At 50.7% G+C, this 14708-nt stretch overlaps 1 protein-coding gene across 1 annotated transcript in view; it reads left to right on the plus strand.

Moving 5' to 3' along the window:
* LOC140425683 (fucolectin-6-like) overlaps positions 1-14460 on the plus strand; it is a 74804-nt gene extending 60344 nt beyond the window's left edge. Inside the window, exons 2-3 of the mRNA XM_072510178.1 lie at positions 12610-12874; positions 12992-14460. Coding sequence (XP_072366279.1) covers positions 12610-12874; positions 12992-13157 — 431 coding nt within the window. The 3' untranslated portion in view covers positions 13158-14460. The remainder of the gene's footprint in view (positions 1-12609; positions 12875-12991) is intronic.
* Positions 14461-14708: the final 248 nt, after the last annotated feature.

Consider the following 14708-nt stretch of genomic DNA (forward strand, 5'->3'; position numbering starts at 1 on the left):
TGTGTGTGTTTTGGGGAGTGTGTGTGTGTGTGTGTGTGTTGGGGAGAGTGTGTTGGGGAGTGTGTGTTGGGGAATGTTTTTTGGGAGTGTGTGTGTTGGGGAGTGTGTATGTGTGTGTTGGGGTGTGTGTGTGTGTGTGTGTTGGGGAGTGCGTCTGTGTGTGTTTTGGGGAGTGTGTGTGTGTGTTTTGGGGAGTGTGTGTGAGTGTTGGGGAGTGTGTGTGTATTGGGGAGTGTGTGTGTGTTGTTGAGTGTGTGTCTGTGTTGGGGAGTGTGTATGTGTGTGTTGGGGAGTGCGTGTGTGTGTGTTTCGGGGAGTGTGTGTGTGTTTTGGGGAGTGTGTGTGTGTGTCGGGAAGTGTGTGTGTGTGTGTGTGTTGGGGAGTGTGTGTGTTGGGGAATATTTTGGGGAGTGTGTATGTGTTGGGGAATGTGTTGTGGAGTCTGCGTGTGAGTGTTGGGGTGTGTGTGTGTTGGGGAGTATGTGTGTGTGTGTTTTGGGGAGTGTGTGTGTGTGTGTGTGGGTGTTGGGGAGAGTGTGTGTGTGTTGGGGAATGAGTTGGGGAGTGTGTGTGTGTGTTGGGGTGTGTGTGTGTGTGTGTTGGGGAGTGTGTTTGTGTTGGGGGGGTGTGCGTGTGTGTTAGGGAGTGTGTGTGTGTTTTGGGGAGTGTGTGTATTGGGGAGTGTGTGTGTGTGTTGGGGAATGTTTTGGGGAGTGTGTGTGTGTTGGGGAATGTGTGTGTGTTGGGGAGTGTGTGTGTGTTGGGGAGTGTGTGTGTGCATGTTGGGGAGTGTGAGTGTGTGTTGGGGGGTGTGAATGTGTGTTGGGGAGTGTGTGTGTGAGTTGGGGAGTGTGTGTGTCTGTGTTGGGGAGTGTGTGTGTCTGTGTTGGGGACTGCGTGTGTCTGTGTTGGGGAGTGTGTGTGTGTTGGGGAGTGTGTGTGTGTGTTGGGCAGTGTGTGTGTGTTTGGGAGTGTGGGTGTTGCTGTGTGTGTGTGTGTTGGAGAGTGTGTGTGTGTGTTGGGGAGTGTGTGTGTTGGGGAGTGTGTGTGTGTGTTGTGGAATGTTTTGGGGAGTGTGTGTGTTGGGGAATGGGTTGGGGAGTGTGTATGTGTGTGTTGGGGTGTGTGTGTGTTGGGGAGTGTGTGTGCGTGTTGGTGTGTGCGTGTGTTTTGGAGAGTGTGTGTGTTGGGGAGTGTGTGTGTGTGTTGTGGAATGTTTTGGGGAGTGTGTGTGTTGGGGAATGTGTTGGGGAGTGTGTATGTTTGTGTTGGGGTGTGTGTGTGTTGGGGAGTGTGTGTGCGTGTTGTGGAGTGTGTGTGTGTATTGGGGAGTGTGTGTGTGTTGGGGAGTGTGTGTGTGTGTTGGGGAGTGTGTATGTTGGGGAATGTGTTGGGGAGTGTGTATGTGTGTGTTGGGGTGTGTGTGTGTTGGGGAGTGTGTGTGCATGTTGTGGAGTGTGTGTGTGTATTGGGGAGTGTGTGTGTTGGGGAGTGTGTGTGTCTGTGTTGGTGAGTGTGTGTGTGTTTGTTGGGGAATGTGTGTGTGTGTGTTGGGGAGTGTGTGTGTGTTGGGGAATGTGTGTGTGTGTCTTGTGGAATGTGTGTGTGTTTGTTGGGGAATGTGTGTGTGTGTGTTGGGGAATGTGTGTGTGTGTGTGTGTGTGTTGGGGAGTGTGTGTGTGTTGGGGAGTGTGTGTGTGTGTTGGGGAATGTGTGTGTGTGTGTTGGGGAGTGTGTGTGTGTTGGGGAGTGTGTGTGTGTGTCTTGGGGAATGTGTGTGTGTGTGTTGGGGAGTGTGTGTGTGTTGGGGAGTGTGTGTGTGTTGGGGAATGTGTGTGTGTGTGTGTGTTGGGGAGTGTGTGTGTGTTTTGGGTAATGTATTGGGGAGTGTGTGTGTGTGTTGGGGAGTGTGTGTGTTGGGGAGTGTGTGTGTGTTGGGGATTGGGTGTGTCTGTGTTGGGGAGTGTGTGTGTGTGTTGGGGAGTGTGTGTGTGTTTGGGAGTGTGTGTGATTTGGTGTGTGTGTGTGTTGGGGAGTGTGTGTGTGTGTTGGGAAGTGTGTGTGTGTTGGTGAGTGTGTGTTGTGGAATGTTTTGGGGAGTGTGTGTGTTTGGGAGTGTGTATGTGTGTGTTTTGGGGCGTGTGTGTGTGTGTTGGGGAGTGCGTGTGTGTTGGGGAGTACGTGTGTGTGTCTGTTTTGGGGAGTGTGTGTGTGTGTGTTTTGGGGAGTGTGTGTGCGTGTTTGGGAGTGTGTATGTGTGTGTTGGGGAGAGTGTATGTGTGTGTTGGGGAGTGCGTGTTTTGGGGAGTGTGTGTGTGTGTCAGGATGTGTGTGTGTGTGTTGGGGAGTGTGTGTGTGTGTTGGGGAGTGTGTGTGTGTGTTTGAGTGTCTGTGTTGGGGTGTGTTGTGTGTTGGGGATTGTGTGTGTGTTGGGGAGTGTGTGTGTGTGTGTTGGGGAGTGTGTGTGTGTTTTGGGGAGTGTGTGTGTGTTGGAGTGTGTTTGTGTGTGTTGGGGAATATTTTGGGGAGTGTGTATGTGGTGGGGAATGTGTTGGGGAGTGTGTGTGTGTGTTGTGGAGTGTGTGTGTGTTTGGGAGAGTGTGTGTGTGTTTGGGAGTGTGTGTGTGTCTGTTGGGGAGTGTGTGTGTGTGTGTTGGGGAGTGTTTGTGTTCGGGAGTGTGTGTGTGTTGGGGAGTGAGTGGGTGTTGGGGAGTGTGTGTGTGTGTTGGGGAATGTGTTGGGGCGTGTGTGTGTGTGTGTTGGGGAGTGTGTGTGTGTTGGGGAGTGTGTGTGTTGGGGAGTGTGTGTGTGTGGGGGAGTGAGTGTGTGTGTTGCGGAGTGTGTGGGTGTGTGTTGGGGATGTGTGTGTGTTGGGGAGTGTGGGTGTGTGTGTGTTGGGGAGTGAGGGTGTGTGTGTGTTGGGGAGTGTGTGTGTGTTTTGGTGTGTGTGTGTTTGGGAGTGTGTGTGTGTGTGTTGGGGAGTGTGTGTTGGGGAATGTGTGTTGGGGAATGTTTTTTGGGAGTGTGTGTGTTGGGGAGTGTGTATGTGTGTGTTGGGGTGTGTGTGTGTGTGTGTTGGGGAGTGCGTCTGTGTGTGTTTTGGGGAGTGTGTGTGTGTGTGTGTGTTTTGGGGAGTGTGTGTGAGTGTTGGGGAGTGTGTGTGTATTGGGGAGTGTGTGTGTGTTGTTGAGTGTGTGTCTGTGTTGGGGAGTGTGTATGTGTGTGTTGGGGAGTGCGTTTGTGTGTGTTTCGGGGAGTGTGTGTGTGTTTTGGGGAGTGTGTGTGTGTGTCGGGAAGTGTGTGTGTGTGTGTGTTGGGGAGTGTGTGTGTTGGGGAATATTTTGGGGAGTGTGTATGTGTTGGGGAATGTGTTGTGGAGTCTGCGTGTGAGTGTTGGGGTGTGTGTGTGTTGGGGAGTATGTGTGTGTGTGTGTTTTGGGGAGTGTGTGTGTGTGTGTGTGGGTGTTGGGGAGAGTGTGTGTGTGTTGGGGAGTGTGTGTGTGTGTTGGGGAGTGTGTGTGTGTGTTGGGGAATGAGTTGGGGAGTGTGTGTGTGTGTGTTGGGGTGTGTGTGTGTGTGTGTGTGTGTTGGGGAGTGTGTTTGTGTTGGGGGTGTGTGCGTGTGTGTTAGGGAGTGTGTGTGTGTTTTGGGGAGTGTGTGTATTGGGGAGTGTGTGTGTGTGTGTTGGGGAATGTTTTGGGGAGTGTGTGTGTGTGTTGGGGAATGTGTGTGTGTTGGGGAGTGTGTGTGTGTTGGGGAGTGTGTGTGTGCGTGTTGGGGAGTGTGAGTGTGTGTTGGGGAGTGTGAATGTGTGTTGGGGAGTGTGTGTGTGTGAGTTGGGGAGTGTGTGTGTCTGTGTTGGGGAGTGTGTGTGTGTGTTTTGGTGAGTGTTTGTGCGTTTTGGGGAGTTTATGTGTATTGGGGAGTGTGTGTGTGTTGGGGAGTGTGTGTGTCTGTGTTGGGGACTGCGTGTGTCTGTGTTGGGGAGTGTGTGTGTGTTGGGGAGTGTGTGTGTGTGTGTTGGGCAGTGTGTGTGTGTTTGGGAGTGTGGGTGTTGCGGTGTGTGTGTGTGTTGGAGAGTGTGTGTGTGTGTTGGGGAGTGTGTGTGTTGGGGAGTGTGTGTGTGTGTTGTGGAATGTTTTGGGGAGTGTGTGTGTTGGGGAATGGGTTGGGGAGTGTGTATGTGTGTGTTGGGGTGTGTGTGTTGGGGAGTGTGTGTGCGTGTTGGGGTGTGCGTGTGTGTGTTGGAGAGTGTGTGTGTTGGGGAGTGTGTGTGTGTGTTGTGGAATGTTTTGGGGAGTGTGTGTGTTGGGGAATGTGTTGGGGAGTGTGTATGTGTGTGTTGGGGTGTGTGTGTGTTGGGGAGTGTGTGTGCGTGTTGTGGAGTGTGTGTGTGTATTGGGGAGTGTGTGTGTGTTGGGGAGTGTGTGTGTGTGTTGGGGAGTGTGTATGTTGGGGAATGTGTTGGGGAGTGTGTATGTGTGTGTTGGGGTGTGTGTGTGTTGGGGAGTGTGTGTGCGTGTTGTGGAGTGTGTGTATGTATTGGGGAGTGTGTGTGTTGGGGAGTGTGTGTGTGTTGGGGAGTGTGTGTGTGTTTGTTGGGGAATGTGTGTGTGTTGGGGAGTGTGTGTGTGTGTTGGGGAGTGTGTGTGTGTGTCGGGAAGTGTGTGTGTGTGTGTGTGTTGGGGAGTGTGTGTGTTGGGGAATGTGTTGTGGAGTCTGCGTGTGAGTGTTGGGGTGTGTGTGTGTTGGGGAGTATGTGTGTGTGTGTTTTGGGGAGTGTGTGTGTGTGTGTGTGGGTGTTGGGGAGAGTGTGTGTGTGTTGGGGAATGAGTTGGGGAGTGTGTGTGTGTGTTGGGGTGTGTGTGTGTGTGTGTTGGGGAGTGTGTTTGTGTTGGGGGTGTGTGCGTGTGTGTTAGGGAGTGTGTGTGTGTTTTGGGGAGTGTGTGTATTGGGGAGTGTGTGTGTGTGTTGGGGAATGTTTTGGGGAGTGTGTGTGTGTTGGGGAATGTGTGTGTGTTGGAGAGTGTGTGTGTGTTGGGGAGTGTGTGTGTGCATGTTGGGGAGTGTGAGTGTGTGTTGGGGGGTGTGAATGTGTGTTGGGGAGTGTGTGTGTGAGTTGGGGAGTGTGTGTGTCTGTGTTGGGGAGTGTGTGTGTCTGTGTTGGGGACTGCGTGTGTCTGTGTTGGGGAGTGTGTGTGTGTTGGGGAGTGTGTGTGTGTGTTGGGCAGTGTGTGTGTGTTTGGGAGTGTGGGTGTTGCTGTGTGTGTGTGTGTTGGAGAGTGTGTGTGTGTGTTGGGGAGTGTGTGTGTTGGGGAGTGTGTGTGTGTGTTGTGGAATGTTTTGGGGAGTGTGTGTGTTGGGGAATGGGTTGGGGAGTGTGTATGTGTGTGTTGGGGTGTGTGTGTGTTGGGGAGTGTGTGTGCGTGTTGGTGTGTGCGTGTGTTTTGGAGAGTGTGTGTGTTGGGGAGTGTGTGTGTGTGTTGTGGAATGTTTTGGGGAGTGTGTGTGTTGGGGAATGTGTTGGGGAGTGTGTATGTTTGTGTTGGGGTGTGTGTGTGTTGGGGAGTGTGTGTGCGTGTTGTGGAGTGTGTGTGTGTATTGGGGAGTGTGTGTGTGTTGGGGAGTGTGTGTGTGTGTTGGGGAGTGTGTATGTTGGGGAATGTGTTGGGGAGTGTGTATGTGTGTGTTGGGGTGTGTGTGTGTTGGGGAGTGTGTGTGCATGTTGTGGAGTGTGTGTGTGTATTGGGGAGTGTGTGTGTTGGGGAGTGTGTGTGTCTGTGTTGGTGAGTGTGTGTGTGTTTGTTGGGGAATGTGTGTGTGTGTGTTGGGGAGTGTGTGTGTGTTGGGGAATGTGTGTGTGTGTCTTGTGGAATGTGTGTGTGTTTGTTGGGGAATGTGTGTCTGTGTGTTGGGGAATGTGTGTGTGTGTGTGTGTTGGGGAGTGTGTGTGTGTTGGGGAGTGTGTGTGTGTGTTGGGGAATGTGTGTGTGTGTGTTGGGGAGTGTGTGTGTGTTGGGGAGTCTGTGTGTGTGTCTTGGGGAATGTGTGTGTGTGTGTTGGGGAGTGTGTGTGTGTTGGGGAGTGTGTGTGTGTGTTGGGGAATGTGTGTGTGTGTGTGTTGGGGAGTGTGTGTGTGTGTTGGGGAGTGTGTGTGTGTTTTGGGTAATGTATTGGGGAGTGTGTGTGTGTGTTGGGGAGTGTGTGTGTTGGGGAGTGTGTGTGTGTTGGGGATTGGGTGTGTCTGTGTTGGGGAGTGTGTGTGTGTGTTGGGGAGTGTGTGTGTGTTTGGGAGTGTGTGTGATTTGGTGTGTGTTTGTGTTGGGGAGTGTGTGTGTGTGTTGGGAAGTGTGTGTGTGTTGGTGAGTGTGTGTGTGTGTTGGGGAGTGTGTGTTGTGGAATGTTTTGGGGAGTGTGTGTGTTTGGGAGTGTGTATGTGTGTGTTTTGGGGCGTGTGTGTGTGTGTTGGGGAGTGCGTGTGTGTTGGGGAGTACGTGTGTGTGTCTGTTTTGGGGAGTGTGTGTGTGTGTGTTTTGGGGAGTGTGTGTGCGTGTTTGGGAGTGTGTATGTGTGTGTTGGGGAGAGTGTATGTGTGTGTTGGGGAGTGCGTGTTTTGGGGAGTGTGTGTGTGTGTCAGGATGTGTGTGTGTGTGTTGGGGAGTGTGTGTGTGTGTTGGGGAGTGTGTGTGTGTGTTTGAGTGTCTGTGTTGGGGTGTGTTGTGTGTTGGGGATTGTGTGTGTGTTGGGGAGTGTGTGTGTGTGTGTTGGGGAGTGTGTGTGTGTTTTGGGGAGTGTGTGTGTGTTGGAGTGTGTTTGTGTGTGTTGGGGAATATTTTGGGGAGTGTGTATGTGGTGGGGAATGTGTTGGGGAGTGTGTGTGTGTGTTGTGGAGTGTGTGTGTGTTTGGGAGAGTGTGTGTGTGTTTGGGAGTGTGTGTGTGTCTGTTGGGGAGTGTGTGTGTGTGTGTTGGGGAGTGTTTGTGTTCGGGAGTGTGTGTGTGTTGGGGAGTGAGTGGGTGTTGGGGAGTGTGTGTGTGTGTTGGGGAATGTGTTGGGGCGTGTGTGTGTGTGTGTTGGGGAGTGTGTGTGTGTTGGGGAGTGTGTGGGTGTGTGTTGGGGATGTGTGTGTGTTGGGGAGTGTGGGTGTGTGTGTGTTGGGGAGTGAGGGTGTGTGTGTGTTTTGGTGTGTGTGTGTTTGGGAGTGTGTGTGTGTATGTTGGGGAGTGTGTGTTGGGGAGTGTGTGTTGGGGAATGTTTTTTGGGAGTGTGTGTGTTGGGGAGTGTGTATGTGTGTGTTGGGGTGTGTGTGTGTGTGTGTTGGGGAGTGCGTCTGTGTGTGTTTTGGGGAGTGTGTGTGTGTGTGTGTTTTGGGGAGTGTGTGTGAGTGTTGGGGAGTGTGTGTGTATTGGGGAGTGTGTGTGTGTTGTTGAGTGTGTGTCTGTGTTGGGGAGTGTGTATGTGTGTGTTGGGGAGTGCGTGTGTGTGTGTTTCGGGGAGTGTGTGTGTGTTTTGGGGAGTGTGTGTGTGTGTCGGGAAGTGTGTGTGTGTGTGTGTTGGGGAGTGTGTGTGTTGGGGAATATTTTGGGGAGTGTGTATGTGTTGGGGAATGTGTTGTGGAGTCTGCGTGTGAGTGTTGGGGTGTGTGTGTGTTGGGGAGTATGTGTGTGTGTGTGTTTTGGGGAGTGTGTGTGTGTGTGTGGGTGTTGGGGAGAGTGTGTGTGTGTTGGGGAGTGTGTGTGTGTGTTGGGGAGTGTGTGTGTGTGTTGGGGAATGAGTTGGGGAGTGTGTGTGTGTGTGTTGGGGTGTGTGTGTGTGTGTGTGTGTTGGGGAGTGTGTTTGTGTTGGGGGTGTGTGCGTGTGTGTTAGGGAGTGTGTGTGTGTTTTGGGGAGTGTGTGTATTGGGGAGTGTGTGTGTGTGTGTTGGGGAATGTTTTGGGGAGTTTGTGTGTGTGTTGGGGAATGTGTGTGTGTTGGGGAGTGTGTGTGTGTTGGGGAGTGTGTGTGTGCGTGTTGGGGAGTGTGAGTGTGTGTTGGGGAGTGTGAATGTGTGTTGGGGAGTGTGTGTGTCTGTGTTGGGGAGTGTGTGTGTGTGTGTTTTGGTGAGTGTTTGTGCGTTTTGGGGAGTTTATGTGTATTGGGGAGTGTGTGTGTGTTGGGGAGTGTGTGTGTCTGTGTTGGGGACTGCGTGTGTCTGTGTTGGGGAGTGTGTGTGTGTTGGGGAGTGTGTGTGTGTGTGTTGGGCAGTGTGTGTGTGTTTGGGAGTGTGGGTGTTGCGGTGTGTGTGTGTGTTGGAGAGTGTGTGTGTGTGTTAGGGAGTGTGTGTGTTGGGGAGTGTGTGTGTGTGTTGTGGAATGTTTTGGGGAGTGTGTGTGTTGGGGAATGGGTTGGGGAGTGTGTATGTGTGTGTTGGGGTGTGTGTGTTGGGGAGTGTGTGTGCGTGTTGGGGTGTGCGTGTGTGTGTTGGAGAGTGTGTGTGTTGGGGAGTGTGTGTGTGTGTTGTGGAATGTTTTGGGGAGTGTGTGTGTTGGGGAATGTTTTGGGGAGTGTGTATGTGTGTGTTGGGGTGTGTGTGTGTTGGGGAGTGTGTGTGCGTGTTGTGGAGTGTGTGTGTGTATTGGGGAGTGTGTGTGTGTTGGGGAGTGTGTGTGTGTGTTGGGGAGTGTGTATGTTGGGGAATGTGTTGGGGAGTGTGTATGTGTGTGTTGGGGTGTGTGTGTGTTGGGGAGTGTGTGTGCGTGTTGTGGAGTGTGTGTGTGTATTGGGGAGTGTGTGTGTTGGGGAGTGTGTGTGTGTTGGGGAGTGTGTGTGTGTTTGTTGGGGAATGTGTGTGTGTTGGGGAGTGTGTGTGTGTGTTGGGGAGTGTGTGTGTGTGTTGGGGAATGTGTGTGTGTGTGTGTGTTGGGGAGTATGTGTGTGTTGGGTAATGTGTTGGGGAGTGTGTGTGTGTGTTGGGGAGTGTGTGTGTTTGGGAGTGTGTGTGTTTTGGGGAGCATAGAACAAACAAAGAACAAAGAAATGTACAGCACAGGAACAGGCCCTTCGGCCCTCCAAGCCCGTGCCGACCATGCTGCCCGACTAAACTACAATCTTCTACACTTCCTGGTCCGTATCCCTCTATTCCCATCCTATTCATGTATTTGTCAAGATGCCCCTTAAATGTCACTATCGTGCCTGCTTCCACCACCACCTCCGGCAGCGAGTTCCAGGCACCCACTACCCTCTGCGTAAAAACTTGCCTCGTACATCGACTCTAAACCTTGCCCCTCTCACCTTAAACCTATGCCCCCTAGTAATTGACCCCTCTACCCCGGGGAAAAGCCTCTGACTATCCACTCTGTCTATGCCCCTCATAATTTTGTATACCTCTATCAGGTCGCCCCTCAACCTCCTTCGTTCCAGTGAGAACAAACCGAGTTTATTCAATCGCTCCTCATAGCTAATGAATGCCCTCCATACCAGGCAACATTCTGGTAAATCTCTTCTGCACCCTCTCTAAAGCCTCCACATCCTTCTGGTAGTGTGGCGACCAGAATTGAACACTATACTCCAAGTGTGGCCTAACTAAGGTTCTATACAGCTGCAACATGACTTGCCAATTCTTATACTCAATGCCCCGGCCAATGAAGGCAAGCATGCCGTATGCCTTCTTGACTACCTTCTCCACCTGTGTTGCCCCTTTCATTGACCTGTGGACCTGTACTCCTAGATCTCTTTGACTTTCAATACTCTTGAGGGTTCTACCATTCACTGTATATTCCCTACCTGCATTAGACCTTCCAAAATGCATTACCTCACATTAGTCCGGATTAAACTCCATCTGCCATCTCTCCGCCCAAGTCTCCAAACAATCTAAATCCTGCTGTATCCTCTGACAGTCCTCATCGCTATCCGCAATTCCACCAACCTTTGTGTCGTCTGCAAACAAAGTAATCAGACCAGTTACATTTTCCTCCAAATCATTTATATATATATGTGTGTTGGGGAGTGTGTGTGTGTGTTGGGGAGGGTGTGTGTGTGTGTGTGTTGGGGAGTGTGTGTGTGTGTGTTTGTTGGGGAGTGTGTGTGTGTGTTGGGGAGTGTGTGTGTGTGTTTGTTGGGGAGTGTGTGTGTTTGTGTTGGGGAGTGTGTGTGTGTGTGTTTGTTGGGGAGTGTGTGTGTGTTGGGGAGTGTGTGTGTGTTAGGGAGTGTGCGTGTGTGTGTTGGGGAGTGTGTGTGTTGGGGAGTGTGTCTGTGTGTGTTTTGGGGAGTGTGAGTGTATGTTGGGGAGTGTGTGTGTGTGTTGGGGAGTGTGTGTGTGTGTTGGGAAGTGTGTGTGTGTGTTGGGAAGTGTGTGTGTGTGTTGGGGAGTGTGTGTGTGTTTTGAGGAGTGTGTGTGTGTTTTGAGGAGTGTGTATGTGTGTTGGGGAGTGTGTGTGTGTGTGTTGGGGAATGTTTTGGGGAGTGTGTGTGTGTTGGACAGTGGGTGTGTGTGTTGGGGTGTGTGTGTGTGTGTTGGGGAGTGCGTGTGTCTGTGTTGGGGAGTGTGTGTATCTGTGTGTGTTGGGGAGTGTGTGTGGTACAAGTTAGCGAGGAATGACCTAAAGAGAGAGCTAAGAAGAGCCAGGAGGGGACATGAGAAGTCTTTGGCAGGTAGGATCAAGGATAATCCTAAAGCTTTCTATAAATATGTCAGGAATAAACGAATGACCAGGGTAAGAGTAGCGCCAGTCAAGGACAGTAGTGGGAAGTTGTGCTTGGAGTCCGAGGAGATAGGAGAGGTGCTAAATAAATATTTTTCGTCAGTATTCACACAGGAAAAAGACAATGTTGTTGAGAGAATACTGAGATTCAGGCTACTAGACTAGAAGGGCTTGAGATTCATAAGGAGGAGGTGTTAGCAATTCTGGAAAGAGTGAAAATAGATAAGTCCCCTGGGCCAGATGTGATTAATTCTAGGATTCTCTGGGAAGCTAGGGAGGAAATTGCTGAGCCTTTGGCTTTGATCTTTTAGTTATTGTTGTCTACAGGAATAGTGCCAGAAGACTGGAGGGTAGCAAATGTTGTCCCTTTGTTCAAGAAGGGGAGTAGAGATAACCCCGGTAACTATAGACCAGTGAGCCTTACTTCTGTTGTGGGCAAAATCTTGGAAAGGTTTCTACAAGATAGGATGTATAATCATCTGGAAAGGAATAATTTGATTAAAGATAGTCAACACAGTTTTGTGAAGGGTAGGTCGTGCCTCACAAACCTTATTGAGTTCTTTGAGAAGGTGACCAAACAGGTGGATGAGGGTAAAGCAGTTGATGTGGTGTGTATGGATTTCAGTAAAGCGCTTGATAAGGTTCCCCACGGTAGGCTACTGCAGAAAATACAGAGGCATGGGATTCAGGGTGATTTCGCAGTTTGGATCAGAAATTGGCTAGCTGGAAGAAGACAAAAGGTGGTGGTTGATGGGAAATGTTCAGACTGGAGTCCAGTTACTAGTGGTGTACCACAAGGATCTGTTTTGGGGCCACTGCTGTTTGTCATTTTTATAAATGACCTGGAGGAGGGCGGAGAAGGATGGGTGAGTAAATTTGCAGATGACACTAAAGTCGGTTCAGTTGTGGACAGTGCGGAAGGATGTTACAAGTTACAGAGGGATATAGATAAGCTGCAGTGCTGGGCTGAGAGGCGGCAAATGGAGTTTAATGCAGAAAAGTGTGAGGTGATTCATTTTGGAAGGAATAACAGGAAGACAGAGTACTGGGCTAATGGTAAGATTCTTGGCAGTGTGGATGAGCAGAGAGATCTCGGTGTCCATGTACATAGATCCCTGAAAGTGGCCACCCAGGTTGAGAGGGTTGTTAAGAAGACGTACGGTGTGTTAGCTTTTATTGGTAGAGTGATTGAGTGTCGGAGCCATGAGGTCATGTTGCAGCTGTACAAATCTCTGGTGTGGCCGCATTTGGAGTATTGCGTGCAATTCTGGTCGCCGCATTATAGGAAGGATGTGGAAGCTTTGGAAAGGGTGCAGAGGAGATTTACCAGAATGTTGCCTGGTATGGAGGGAAGGTCTTATGAGGAAAGGCTGAGGGACTTGAGGCTGTTTTCATTGGAGAGAAGAAGGTTAAGAGGTGACTTAATTGAGGCGTACAAGATGATCAGAGGATTAGATAGGGTTTTCAGTGAGAGCCTTTTTCCTCGGATGGTGGTGTCTAGCACGAGGGGACATACCTTTAAATTGAGGGGAGATAGATATAAGGCAGATATCAGAGGTAGGTTCTTTACTCAGAGAGTAGTAAGGGTGTGGAATGCCCCACCTGCAACAGACTCGCCAACACTAAGGGCATTCAAATGGTCATTGGATAGACATATGGACGATAAGGGAATAGTGTAGATGGGCTTTAGAGCGGTTTCACAGGTCGGCGCAACATCGAGGGCCGAAGGGCCTGTACTGCGCTGTAATGTTCTATATTCTATGTCCTCCTCCAATCGCCAGCACCCACTGTTCCGGTGCCTCCAGGTGCTGTCCACCACGGCATGGGAAACCCTTGTCCTTCCCCACATCTGGCTCCGACAATAAAGCTTCTCCATAATTGTTGCTGCTGTTGTGTATTAACTATTGTAAATTGTTGAATGTTGTGAACAGTCCGCAATGTTGCATTGAATGGTGTCGCAACCCAGTCGAGCAACCGCCACACGGCCGCAGAAGCTATTGATGGGAGAATGAGAGATTATTCCTGCTCTTCTACTAAAGTGGAGGCAGACCCCTGGTGGAGGGTGGACCTGCGGGAAAAGCATCAGATCGCGGCAATCAAGATCGCCAACTCACAAAGTGCAGACAAGGCAGGAATCTACGGAGCTGAAATCCACATTGGAGACTCGAACCGGAATCATGGCAATGATAACCCCAAGTAAGTATCTGGTGGTGTGGGAACTTGATTCTATTTCCTGCTCTGTATATGTTCCAGTGACTGACTGACTCAGTCCGTAACCTCTCTGCACACTCACACCTTACACTTTTACTCCAGATGTGCCACAGTGGGAAGAATTGGGCTTGGAGACACGAAAACCTTCGACTGTCGTGGAATGCAAGGTCGGTATGTGAACATCATCCGTCCTGGAAAGAAGCACCTGACTCTGTGTGAGGTGGTGGTCTTGGGCCAACCCCTCTTTGTAATCAAGAATTGTGAATGATAGCAACCAGGGTAAAAAACTGATTCAGAACCCAGGCTTGTCCAACCTCTTCAAGCAAAGCGGCACATTTCAATTTCTTGCTCACTTCAGAGATCAATGGGCTAATTTCAGATGATTATAGAAATTATTATATACTACATTTCATATTTGCGGCATTAATATTATTAAAATCCCCGGTTTAAAATACATACAGGCAGTATGACTATTAAAGCTGTTATTAAGGTGATGTAAATGGTGATGATTTTTTACCTGTTTGCAGAGAGATGGCTAATGGGATATTATTTTGATTGCTGGGGATTCCTTGGACTGTAGATAATTGGTGAGGGAGTGCGTTAGTCCTAGCTAAGCAGCTTGTGGGATATCAAAGTGGGATACAGATGATGTAATTAATGAGTAGAGCCAAGTGTTTCTGTAGTTATGCATGTGTTATCGGATTTTACGTTGAACAGCAGTTTTCCATAGTATTTGAGCCTGACATAGAATTCACAGTGCAGAAGGAGGCCGTTCAGCCCATCGACTGCACCGCCCCTTGGAAAGAGAGCCCCATGCCTCCACCCTATCCCCGTAACCCAGTAACCCACCTAACCTTTTTGGCACTAAGGGCAATTTACCATGGCCAATCCACCTAACCTGCCCATCTTTGGACTGTGGGAGGAAACCGGAGCACCCGGAGGAAACCCACGCACACACGGGGAGGATGTGCAGACTCCGCACAGACAGTGACCCAAGCCAGGAATCGAGCTTGGGACCCTGGAGTTGTGAAGCAACAGTGCTAACCACTGTGCTACCCAATAACAGGTTAAAGCGATATGGGGAACAGGTAGGGAGGTGCTTTAAGACCAGGAAGAGATCAGCCAGGATCTGATTGAATGGTGGAGCAGGTCGAAGGGCTGAATTGCCGACTTCTCTTCTTATTCCTAAATTACAGCGATCTACAACGGTTTCACGGTCGTCATTCGACCTTTAATTCCATATTTCTTATTGAATTCAAATTGCACCATTTTCCGTGGCAGGATTCGAACCCAGGACTCCAGAGCATTCCTCTGGTCTCTGGTTACTGGTCCAGCGATACTGCCACTGAGCCACCAGAAGACAGAGGGATTTCGAGTTGCTCCGGAAAAAGGTCAGCACAGGGAATGAAGTTACCCTGATTGCTACGTTTCGAAGTATATTTGAAACTGTGTTGAATTGCTTTGTTGGAACCGATATAATGGCAGGTGCAGGTACGGAGTGAACGTGGTCCCTGTTATTTAAACATTGTTTAACTGATAATTGTGAAACTATTTCTTTGATGTAAATGTGGTTCATGGTGTGTTTAAAATAAAGTTTATTTCAACATTAAAGATACCTATTGGTCAGAGTCACCACTCCTTTGGGGGGGGGGGGCCCGGGGGCGGGGGGGGGAGGGGGTGGGGGGGGCGGGGGCGGGGGGGGGAGGGGGTGGGGGGGCGGGGGCGGGGGGAGGGGGTGGGGGGGCGGGGGGGGTGGAGGGGGAGGGGTGGGGGGTGGGGAGGTGGGGGGGCAGGGGGCGGGGGCGGGGGGAGGGGGGGG

This window comes from Scyliorhinus torazame, chromosome 6, assembly GCF_047496885.1.
Source record: "Scyliorhinus torazame isolate Kashiwa2021f chromosome 6, sScyTor2.1, whole genome shotgun sequence".
Classification (NCBI taxonomy): Eukaryota; Metazoa; Chordata; class Chondrichthyes; order Carcharhiniformes; family Scyliorhinidae; genus Scyliorhinus; species Scyliorhinus torazame.